The 12,277-nt window shown below is 48.2% G+C and overlaps 1 protein-coding gene across 3 annotated transcripts in view; it reads left to right on the top strand.

The window, feature by feature from the left end:
• PPP6R2 (protein phosphatase 6 regulatory subunit 2) overlaps positions 1-12,277 on the top strand; it is a 99,189-nt gene that overhangs the window by 42,788 nt on the left and 44,124 nt on the right. For all 3 annotated transcript variants that reach the window (XM_065626788.1, XM_065626789.1, XM_065626790.1), the window contains exons 3-5: positions 2,799-3,044; positions 10,227-10,413; positions 11,132-11,269. In XM_065626788.1, coding sequence (XP_065482860.1) covers positions 2,818-3,044; positions 10,227-10,413; positions 11,132-11,269 — 552 coding nt within the window. In that variant the 5' untranslated portion in view covers positions 2,799-2,817. The remainder of the gene's footprint in view (positions 1-2,798; positions 3,045-10,226; positions 10,414-11,131; positions 11,270-12,277) is intronic.

The following is a 12,277-nucleotide window of genomic DNA, read 5'->3' as shown; positions in this document are numbered from 1 at the left end:
TCTTGACATAACCTGTGAAATTGCCCTGCTGTGGTGGCTGGAAAGCAGCTCCCCCTTCTGCAGGAAACCTTCCTGGAGCAAAAAAAGCAGTGTTTTCTGTTGGGCGTTCAAAAAGGATAATTTCAAATTTCTGTCTTCGATGTAGTTACGCAAGGAGTGGAACTGGCAGAAGCTCCGGCGCGGTGACATTTTTGGATGCTGTAGAAAGCGAAGTGAATGGTTGGAGCAAGTGATGCTGCGGGAACAGGAATGTGGGTTAGGTTAAAAAAAGCGTCGTGATCCTGGTGTATAGAATCACGCGCTTGTATCACAGTGATCTGGGAGTGCAGCGCGTTGACAGCTCTTGTCCAATTTACTGCAGTGTAGAAAATGTGCTGTAGCTGAATGATGTTATTACATGGAGCGTTTATCGTGTCTGAGCTGTGCTCGTCGGCTTTGTCAGTGGGAATAACCGTTATCCTCTTATTGTCTTTCCCATTAGTGATGGTTTATTCCTTGGAGCCCACAAGATGATCCGTCCCCTTGCGGTCCCGCCGGCTCCTTCAGACGCTGGTTTTTCCTTTCCTTAGGATCACGTACATGCGGCAGAGCCATGGGGTTTGGTGAGGATGGGACAGTGTCTGGGGAAGAATTTAACCTGAAACACTAAACGGGAGCTGGAAATGAAAGGCTGTGCACCAATTCCCAGCTAGTTAAATGACTTCGCTGCTTGTTGAAGTACAAACGTGTGCTGATGAGGAACTGGAGTTATCTTGTGCTCCCTGAAGATAAGGAAAGTGTTACTGGGGATGAAGGAAGATTGCTTCTTATTTGTAGAGAACAGTGAAAAATACAACAAAGCAAAAATGAAATGAAAATCAGTAATTTAAATAGTACCGAGCTAATCCGAGCTCGCTCTTTGGCAGCCGATACTCTGAATAAAAGAAACTCAGTAAATCTTGTTTGTTTGTGGTGACCATTAAGATACTTGGCCGGGTGGGCAGAGCAGGATCATGAAGGGTTATGGCTCGTGGGGGAGTCGAGGTGAATGAGATTCTGAGGTGAGACGGGAGAGGGGAGATGTTGAGCAAGAGGAAGAGCCCTGGAAGAGTTTCTTTGGGATAGTCCCAGCACAGTGTTGTTTGATATCATTCATGACTCTTCTGAAAGCTGGAGTGGATTGGGGAAGCTAACTGGAAAAAGGTCGTGGACAGAGCTCACTCAGAGAAAAATCAGCCTAACAAAAGGAAAGAAAGCGTTGGGGTAGGAGCGGGGTGAAGCTGGGTAACGCAAAGTGCAGGGCTCCGTTTAGCAAAAAGTGCTCGAAGGGGAATATTCTTACTGATACACAGGACAGCAGCGAAACCTCATTGATCCCCGCTGGTCAGAGGTATTGCTGTGGCTCTGTGGGACCAGGCTCCAGGCAGGTCTGTCCTTCCTGGTTCCCCGGGTTCTGTTCCATGCCGTGTCTCCCTTTGAGCACTTTGGCACAGAACTGCGATCTCCAGGCTCCGTTTCTGGCTTGGATTTCTAGTGACTTTTGGCATTTCTGTGAAAACCTGCAAGTCCCGGGATGCAGTAAAATGGGTGGGACCCCCGCCGGGCGCGGGCTGGGCGTGCGGGGGTTACATGTTCTGCCTTGGGATGGTCAAGAACAGGATTCAGGCATTATTTTACAGCCACAATTTTCCCTGCCCAGCTGTACACCCTTGAGGTAACACAAACCACTGGCCGCTAAGCCGTGTTTTAAGGTTAGAGTTCAGAATGTGGAAATTAATAGCATAATCTAGTATTCCAAAAGGTTTCTACTTATTAGCCGGTCAGCTCTGGGTTTGCTCACGTTATCACTCGCTGTGTCCCGTAGGTTTTTTTAATACTTCCCAATTAACGTCTACATTTATCCCTTGCTAACATGTATACATTGGAGGCCTTTCCTCCACTTCCGTCAGTCATTGATTGTTGCCGTTTTGGCTTGTGAGCGTGATTCTGGAACACAAATAATACCAAAAAACCCCTCAAAGCCTTCAGTGCAAACTGTTTTTTCACTGGCTGTAAACAGCCTTGGAACCAAAGCATTTCTGCATGTGAACGTGCTCTTTGATCTCTAGTTCAAGCTACTTGCAGCTAAGGTTAATAGATGCATATATTGTGTCCGTTGTTGATACGATACAGCTATAACCTACATCATGGTAGTTTTCTGGTGTGAGAAGTTGTTCATTTTGCTTACAAAATTGAACTGATTTTTTACAGGCTGGCTGGTGGCTCTGTTCTCGTGTTCTCAGCATCAACTTTCCTGGAAAATGTTGTGAGGTTTACTGGGGATGGGGGCAGGAGAAAAGGAACTGGAGGAAGGGTTGTAATCAAACTTCTGTTCAGCTTTCTGCCTTTCCTCACCAGAATTCCTGCTCCTGCACAGCAGCACTCCAGACGCACCCATGCTTTGTGGAAGGGCAGCCTTGAGAGGACAATGTTTTAAGGAGACCGTCTCCTGGCCATATTCAGTCCCTTCATCTTGAAGAATGTTAAGGAAGAAAACTTAAATTCATTTAACTGCATCCTTAGTTAGACGGTGCTTGAGGGGAAATAACTGTTATAAAATCCTTTCACTTTTAATCATAAGTTGAATTGAGCATATTCTGCAGAGCATCAGTTTCACGTGCCTTTGTGCCCCATCAGCCATAGGCAGTTTATTAGCACAGGGTAAAAAAATGATTGTTTTAGTGGCACCTCGTAATGCAAAACCATTGAGTATTCTGCTCAATTATAAAGGAGGAAAAAAAGGTGAGGATGGAAAATTAACTCCTTGCTCTGCGTTGCAGCCAGTCGTGTCCCATCACCATGTTCTGGAAGTTCGACCTGAACACGACGTCGCACGTGGACAAGCTGCTGGACAAGGAGGATGTGACGCTGCAGGAGCTGATGGACGAGGATGATGTGCTGCAGGAGTGCAAGGCGCAGAACCGCAAGCTGCTGGACTTCCTGTGCCAGCAGCACTGCATGGAGCAGCTGGTCACCCTCATCACGCACGAGCCGCCCCTGGACATGGACGAGAAGATCCGCTTCAAGTAGGTCTTGGCTTTCTGTCCCGTACGAATGAGAGACCTCGAGGCTGGAAACACCCTGGCTGTGACCTTTCCAGTCCCGGGAGAAAGGCTTTCCAGTGCTGTGAAATAGTTCACACCATGGTGGTATTTCTAGTGAATTCTCTGAAGGTTGATTCTTTATTTTTAATAATTTAACACTGAGTTTGTCTAAAAAAAAAAAAAATAAATCTCTTGCTGTTTGTTCAAAACTTTGCAAGCAAAATAATCAATATCTCAAAAGTACCTTGAGAAGATTTTTATCCAAATTGTAAGCAAAGAGCTTTCTGCTCTGAGTTATAAATTGCTGAACTTGATTTTCAATAGTCAAACCCACAAAATAATGAGCTGTGCAGAGGTTTAGATTGGATATTAGGAAAAAATTCTTCCCGGAAAGGGCTGTGGGGCATTGGAACAGGCTGCCCAGGGCAGTGCTGGAGTCACCAGCCCTGGAGGGTTGAACAGACATTTAGGGACGTGGGGCAGTGCCAGAGTTGGTTGTGGTTGGACTCCATGATCCTGAGGGTCTCTTCCAACCAAAATGATTCTGTGATTCTGTGACTAAAAGGTGTGATTTCAGTGTGCTGCACATGGACAAGCTGCCGATTCCAGCGTCCATGTAGTTAGAGAGCCCAACTCGTCAGCGAGCCTCTTCCTTATGGTGCTCAACTCTTCGGACGTGTTTGGTTCTCATAGCAAGATGTGTTTATACATTTTGAACTAAATGTATACTTGAAAATATTTACATTTTGGAATCTAGAAGTTTGTCTTTGTTAAGTTTATATAAAAATAAAAGGTTGCTCTGCGAATAAATAAATAGATGAAAATGGGCAAGTTTGTCAGTGTGGGAACGGATCAGCCTTGGTTGCTGCTGTTGTTGCTCAAGACCCCCAGAAGAAGTGGCGGAGCCGTCCAGGTTCGTTGTGAGCTGAGGTAGCTGCTCAGCTCCTTTAGGTGACTGTTTCCAGGTAAGTGAACACCAGGAAGTACTTTGTGCAATAACTTGGAATTTTATGTGGCTGCTTTTGCAAGGCTTCTGCTCTAAAAGGTGAATTACCAGATGGAATCAGGAGTGTTAGAATCATATTTGTGTCCCACAAACGCAGATTTTGTGTAAGTTTAAACCAGGGATGTGGCACACGCCAGTATCTTTTTGCATTTCGTGTATGACGTTGGATACGACATCAGATGTTACATGCGATGCTTTCCTTAGTGCTAAGAGCTGATGAGCAGTGGAAATGCTGAATGATATGAGACTCGTGATCTTTGCTGGAATCCAGGTGTGTTTGCCAGAGGAGAGGATGAGGGATCCCAGTCGCACACCAGTGCTAATTCGTGCCTTGTCGTGTCACTGCAGAGCGCTCGACTACTTCAGTTAACCAGCCCATATTTTTGAGTCCTTTTTTGAGATTTTGGGGGGTGCTGTCAGAAGACGGTTTATATCCCTGATGCCATGTGCCGAAGGGTGGAAGTGGAAACCTTTCCCTGTTGTAAACAAACCGACTCAGAACAAGGAAAGGTGGGGACAAAAAACATTTCTCAAGAAGCAAAATCCTTAATGCAAACTGAGATGAAGAGGGTAGCTCAGTATGAAAGTGATTGCATCCAGGTGTTCTTGAATTCCATGTGCAGGATTATGAACCTTTTCGGCAGGTTTTGGAGGCAGCGGGTGGTTCAGGCGGCTCCAGGCCGGGCTGCGGGGGGGGCACAGAGGCGGTGGGGAGGGCTCAGCCCCCGTGCAAAACTAAATAAAACCTTGTGTGGGGAAGGCCTTCAGTTAGTCTGATTCACCAGCCTCTCCCTCAGATAATGGCTTTGTATTTTCCATGAGCCAGCGGTGTGCCCGATGGTGCCCGGGGTGTGAGGAAGAGTGTGGGCAGCAGGGCAGGGAGGTTGTTCCTCCCCCTCTGCTCTGCCCTGGGGAGGCCCCGTCTGCAGAACTGGGGCCAGTGCTGGGCTCCCCAGTTCGAGAAGGACAAGGAGTCACTGGGGACAGTCCAGGGAGGGACACAGAGATGCTGAGGGGTCTGGAGCATCTTTGTGCCGAGGAAAGGCTGAGAGAGCTGGGGCTGCTGAGCTGGAGAAGAGAAGCTGAGAGGGATCTGATCAATGGGCTCAATATCTCCGGGTGGGTGTCAGAGGATGGAGCAGACTCTGGTCAGTGGGGCCCAACGCCAGGGTGAGGGGCAACGGGCACAGACTGAAACACGGGAGGGTCCGTGTGAACAGGAGGAGAAACTTGTTTGCTGGGAGGTGCCAGAGCCTGGAGCAGGCTGCCCAGAGCGGGTGTGGAGTCTCCTTCTCTGAGACATTCAAACCCCCTGGGATCCTGTGCGATCTGCTCTGTGACCCTGCGTGAGCAGGTGGGCTGGGGATCCACAGAGCTCCTGCAGCCCCCAGCCCGGGGTGCTGGGTTCTGGGGTTCTGTAAGTGCCTGTGGAGCAGCAGGGATGGTGGTGGAAAGGGTGGTTGGACACCAGAGTCTTTGGCAGCAGGAGCTCTGGAGTGACCTGCTTGCCAGGACAAGTTCAGTTGATCTTTAGGAAGTATTTTTTTAGAAATGCATCCAGTCCCATATGTAGACCAGCCAGAGAAACATTTTCAAAGCCTGCTGGGGCACTGGAGAGGGGAAAGAGGGTTTAAGCTTATTAGAAACTGGGGAAGGTTTTGGAATAAATAAAGGCTAAGCAGGAAGAATGGGCTCTATCTAAATCCAAATGGAATCCAGTTTTTGGCTCTTAAGAAAAGGTTATGAAAGTTTTAAAACTGGAACAGAGGAGAAACCTGATAGGTTTGGAAGGACGTGCAGCTCAGAATGATGCGTGCTGTGGAGATGGAATCATCAGAATGCGTTAGCCTCGAATCGCCAGGAGGATGGAAGTTCAGAAAGGAAACGGCGAAGAGGAAAACTGGGCAGTAAATCCCCGTGTAAGCGTAACAACCAGATGGAGACCTGGAACAACCAGCGTATAAGCTGTTTGAACTGTAATGGCTATTTATAGTGAACTTGTTGACGTACTCGGGTGTCTCATAGACCTGTTGAGACCAGGCAGTAATGAAAACAGAGTGTGTAGGAAAGGCAGAGCCGTCCCTGCCGCTGGGAGGGGACGGGAGCAGCGGCAGGGCCACCCTGCGGCCCGGCTGCCCTGGCTCAACACAAACCACCAAGTATTAATGTTACATCTAGCTGCGTGGAACTCGGGGACCGCGAGGGCTGCAAGAGCAGAACGTGGGTGACAGTGAGTTCACGTGTCCCCTGCCGACAGGACCCGCATCCAGGGAGGCACGGCACACGGCTTCTGAGGCGTCGCGAATGCTGTTTGCCCGGAGCAATGAGCCAGGAAAGGGAGAAATAACTCTTCAAATGCCCTTGGGGGCTCTAAGAAACGTACCTGTTGTAAAATCACTTTGTAATAGTAACCGTGATGTACTCGGATTTAACATCCTCGCAGGAGCAAGAAAGACATAAATAGCATTATCATGGGTCTGGGGTTGTTCTTCTAACTTTTAGGACTGGAACTCCATCAATATGAGGACGCTAGTTGGGAAGTAAATGCTGCTGTGAAGGGGTGAAAAGCTCACAGCTGGTCTGGGAACATTTTAGTGGCTTGTGGTAAATGCAGAGCTTGTATTACAAAAATCTAAAAAAACCCCTTATGTAGTAAACTGACTTCGTTAACAACAAATATCCCATTACAGTAAAAGTCCATCCTCACCCGAGGGAGGCTGTGTGCAGGTACAGAAGAAAGATGTCGTGGGCAGTTAATGTGTGAGGGTGGATGGAGGGATTTGGAGAAGCAGTTTGCTAAAGGCAGAACCGTTAATACTCTGAGCCCCTCCGAGTAAGGAAACCTCTCCCAGCCGTGTGGGACGCGTATCCGAGTGTAAAGGAGGATGCGACCAGAGCAGTAAATCCAATTAAATCCTCTGCAGTGGTGCTCCCGACAGAGACGTCAGGACATCCCCGAGTGGTGTCTGGCTTTACAGGGAGATCATTGGAGCAGCTGCCTCACATCTGGGGAGCAAAATCAGGGCTCGTTAGGACTGGCTGGGATTCACCCCAGGGATTTAAAGGCGTTAAAACATGAAATCGCTCACCCGGTCAACCTTAAAACCAGTGGAATGGAAGCGGCAGGTAGGACAACACTTCTTAAGCAAGGTCTGTGAGCCGGTAAATCTGAATGAAAAATGTATGGTGTAGTGTCGTGATTCCTGGCCCCATCTCCAATTCCGGCTCGGGGCCGTCCCCCCGTCCTGCGGCTGGGGAGGGAGCTCGGGTTGGGCTCAGGGGCTGAGTTTGGAGTCAGTGAAACACATGGTGTTTCTAATGGTGATGTTCCTAATGAAACTATAAGGTCCCGTATCAAAGACGGCTGAAAACAAGCTGGCGAGGGACAGCGGAGAAGGGCTCTGTCACCACTTAGTAGCTGTTTAAAGAAAATAAATGTAGATGAGGGGGGAAATGGCCGGTTCCAGTTCCGTGGTTTTGCACTGTGTCCTGTGCTGTTCAATGCATTCACACATGGAATAAGAGGGGAGATTAATTACAAACGTCGGAAGTAAATAATGCAAAATTAGTCAGGTTGGTTAAAAGGTAGAAGAATGATTTTGTGATGTGATATGGCAAATACAGTCAGTGCTGGTTGTGTAATGACGGGTGGCCTAAGGTACATGTGTGAATTAATGGGCTTTAAATTGGCTTTTACACCTTGGGGAAGGGGAACGCTCAGATAACAGGGGATGCAGGGGTGTGTGTGATGGAAAGCACGAGGCTCTACAAAAACCAGTTCAGTGTATGGGCTGGAAAGGCTCTTGTCCTGGAACACTTGTCTTCACCCTTTCTATACTACCAGGGCAAGAAGTGGTGTCCTTGTTGAGAACCAAGTGGAGCTGTGATGAGGCTTGAATGGGGAACGCCGAGCTGCGGAATTTCCTCCAGGATGAAAATTCTGTTTAGTGAATGTAACCAAACCAGTAACAACCATTAGGGTGAAGGTCTCTTTGCAGAGGAGGTTCAGAAGAACAGCCAGGTGGGATCAGACACAGAGATCTTCCTTTCCTGTTCCTGACGGTGCCCCTGGCCACGTCTTTGTGCCACGGCACGCTCAGACACACCGGGCTGGACATACCCGCCGGGAAGATTTCTTCTTGATTTTCTGTTCATGAGGTTCAGAGCAGAAATCTGACTTTAGCCTGGAGAACAGGAGCTGAGGGGAGACCTTCTGATCTCTGACCTGCCTGAAAGGAGCTTGGAGCCAGGGGGGTCGGGCTCTGCTCCCCAGGAACAAGCGCCAGGAGCAGAGGAAACGGCCTCAAGTTGCGCCAGGGGAGGTTGAGGTTGGATGTGGGGACCAATTTCTTCCCCAAAGGGCTGTGGGGCATTGGAACAGGCTGCCCAGGGCAGTGCTGGAGTCACCATCCCTGGAGGGGTTGGACAGACGGACATGAGGTTCTCAGGACATGGGGCAGTGCCAGGGTGGGTTATGGTTGGATTCCATGATCTGGAGGGGCTTTTCCAACCAGCATGATTCTATGATTCTAATTTTGGCTAAGAAAGGAAAAAAAGCCCAAACAGGTAAGTGCTACAATGCAGGTTCTCTTACACGCTCACAGGTTGTACCACAAAGGTGGTGGAGACGTGAGAGGTACCGACTCATTTCCACAGATCTTTACTGCGTGAGATTGAGATTGAAGCTAGAAGAAAAAATCCTGCTGCATATTGAAATATTGTTTCAGCTTAAATGTTCTCCAAAAGTGAACACTTTCCCCTCGTGTCGTAGAAACACTCATGTTATTGTAAGCGCTTTATGTTGATCTTGGAGATGACTTGTGCCTAAAGCCACAAAAAGCAAGAGACCTCAGGTGGTTGTTGAAAGTGGGCGGTCTGGGGTTTTGTGTCCGACGGAGCGGCACGGTTTGTGCTTGGAAAGCGAATGTGCGCTCCAAGAGTCAGCGTCCGTTTGCAGCAGGACGGTGCTGTAGGGTTCTTGAATGTTACTTTAATCGGCTGGGTTTTGAGTACATAGCACGTTTTGCTTTTGAAAATAAAGATAACCAGCTCTGCGCACAGGGAGAAGAGGCTCAGGCTGTAAAGGACGGGGCTTGTTTTTAACCTGTCTCACCGATCAGAAGGGGCAGTCGGGGAGTCGCTGCGGATGCCGCTCTGTCCTGGCGCTGCAGAACTGGCCGTGCGTCCCGGCAGCCTCTGAACCGCGGGAAGAGGAAATCGCGGCTTCAGAATAAAGCCCAGCAGCCTTTCGGCTCTGGGATCGTATCTGTCAGTGAACTTGGTGACTTGAAGTCATTGATTTGCATGTATGCGCTTCAACAGTCGAGACTTTGTTTAATTATAAATGTAACATGAATTACAAACACGTTATTACCTTTTCTGGTCAAAAATGTGACCTGTTGCTAAAAGCGCCACCTGGAAGAACAGGAAACAAGGTCAGGGAACAAAAGGATTTCATTAGCTGTCAAATATAATATCATATTGTGATTTAAGGGAACAAAATTCTCTAAAGCAGGCACAGTAATGTTTTCTGAAAAGCAGGTGAATTTTACAGAAGATTGTAGACATGACTGAAAAACTGAAACTCAAAAGGTCGGATATGAATCTCTTGCTCTTTTACAAGGTGTCTGCTCATCCGTTGGGACTTTGGTGTTAGATCTAATGCTCTGGCCCTAATTCTAGTCCTCTTGATTTAAAACAAGCAAACAAACAAGTGGTGCTCATCTTTAATCCAGCACCAGTAGTGGAAAGAACAATTTTTCAGAACCATTACAGAAACCTTCTAAAATATGCATTCTGCAAATCAGCCTTCAGTTTGGGGGTTAGTTTTAGTTGTGCAGATGGGTTAATGTCAAGATTTTAAGTGTATTGAAAATGATTAAGCAGCACTTTTAAAAATCAGAAGTGACTGTGTTTTGAAGGCAGCTGAGATGCGTACTGCAGTGGGGAAAAAATAGAAATAAACCCAAAACCCAACAAAAAAACAGCAAGCACGTGATGTGCTACAGGAGATAATGTTGCCTTAAAATGTGCTGTTACTGTGGCTGCCCCTTGTTTGTCGTGCGGACGTTCCCCGTCCCCAGAAGGACGATTGTCCTCCTCTCGACTTTGCATTTGCCAGGGGCCGATGCGTGAGCGTTGTTTGCTCTGTGCCGCAGGTACCCCAACACGGCCTGCGAGCTGCTGACCTCGGACGTGCCGCAGATCAACGACAAGCTCGGCGGGGACGAGACTCTGCTCAACATCCTCTACGAGTTCTTGGATCACGAGCCCCCCCTGAACCCCCTGCTCGCCAGCTTCTTCAGCAAGACCATCGGGAATCTCATCGCCAGAAAAACCGAACAGGTGATGCTTGGGTTGGTCCCAGTATGCCCCAGTTAATCCGCTGAGGCTGTCTGTCTCGTGTGGCCGTAGCGTTGCTGTCCTCCTGAGCTCCTTGTGTTCTTGGAGCTGAAATACAGCTTGCCGTGCTCTGTAAGCTTGGAATTGAAATGTAGGCTTTGAAAATTTCCTTGGATTCCTCAGTTGAGGGAGTTGCCAGCTCACGTTGACACCTTTATGTAGTTCTGGTTTCAGATCCACGGTAGCTGGGATGTTCCTGTGCCACAGCTAAGACTTTATTTTCTGTGCTGCAACATGTTGCTGCATCCTTTGATCGTTGCCCAGAACCATCTCATTACATAAACATGCCTGTAAAAGGGGTGCTGGAAACATGAGCTTAACGGTGTTTTAGAAATACGTGCGTTCCAAATCAAAATGGGGTTTTTAGATGAAGGCTGTCAGCCTCAGCGGAATCACAAATTCTCCAGCGTCACCAGCTTCTTGACACTCTTACTTCTGTGGGCTTGAGGCTCTTTGTAGCATAGAGGAGAGAAAAGATACCTAAAATACTCGATTTAGTATTGCCTTGAAATGAGAATGTTATGATGTGGAGAATTTCTCAACCTCGTTGCTGTTTTGCATCGAGATGAGTTGGTTGAGACCAGAGCGCAAAGTGTGGGAAGTTGTGTGTGCCCCGTCTGGATGTTGTGTTAGCAACTGATGGTGACACTTTTGCTTTTAGGTGATTGCATTTTTAAGGAAAAAGGACAAGTTTATTAGCCTGGTGCTAAAGCACATAGATACGTCAGCGATGATGGACCTTCTGCTTCGCCTCATCAGCTGCGTGGAGCCCGCGACGCTGCGCCAGGAAGTCCTGAATGTGAGAACTTACTGCTTTTTCCTTTACAAGATTGGGAACAAGGGGGTTTGTTTGTTTGTGTCTTAAAGAAACAGAATTATTTCTGTCGTTTGTTATGGGAGCGGATCCACTCTTCTGAAAACTGTTTTCTCAGCGCGTGGGTTCCTTTGGGCCCTTCGACCTGTTTGTGGCTCGCACGGCAGAGCAGAAAAGGATTCTCAACTCCTTTTTCCATATAGCAACCACTGTTTACTTGGGCTGTTTTTGCTGCCGAGCTCTGACAAAGGAAATTTGTAATCTCTCCCAGTGTTCAGAAATTCAGACTGACCATTTGGGACAGTGATTTGTTTAATCCCTCGCCGCGTTCAGGGGTGCATGTGATTTTTGGAGGTGATGCCATGTGCCGCCTGCTTCCCTTCCTCTTTCACAGGCAGCATTATAAAATATCTCAGCGAGACGCTTAGTTTGCTTTACAGGTAGGACAAGTTTTTCTCCCTTCATATCCTGCTCTGGGTGAGGCTCATCCTTTAGTGGGCAGATGAGCAGGATTGGGGAAGAAAACCTCACTTTAGCTCCCTCCCGTGAAAGCAGAAGAACAGCGTGCCCGATGGAGAACGGTGCTCCAGGCACCGCAGCCCCCGCACTCCGGGATTTCTAAGTTTGGAAACTTTGCTGCCTGAGTCTCCCGTTTCCAGAGCATTAAAATGTTCTTTGCGGAGGCTCAGGACAGACGCTGATCATTGCTCGGTTCCTCCCCTCAGCCTGACGGTGCGTCGTGCGGTAAACACGCTGTTACAGAGCAGGGAACAAATACTGGTACAAACTGAGCCTTACAGACCCATATGGGCACTTGCCTGCGAAGGGAAATCTTCATTTTTAGACAGGAAAGCAAGCGATTCAATTGGTGAGACGTCAAATGGTAGTACCAAAAAAAGGAGAGGGGAGGAAAAAGCCTTGAAGAGATGGGCCGATGGAGGATGGCGGTGATGGAGGAGTCGCTGGAGGGAAAGCAGCTCTGCCAAAAGGGTC

This window comes from Caloenas nicobarica, chromosome 1 (genome assembly GCF_036013445.1).
Source record: "Caloenas nicobarica isolate bCalNic1 chromosome 1, bCalNic1.hap1, whole genome shotgun sequence".
Taxonomy (NCBI): Eukaryota; Metazoa; Chordata; class Aves; order Columbiformes; family Columbidae; genus Caloenas; species Caloenas nicobarica.
The sequence above is the reverse complement of the archived record's forward strand: the minus strand, read 5'-3'. Positions and strand labels throughout refer to the sequence as shown.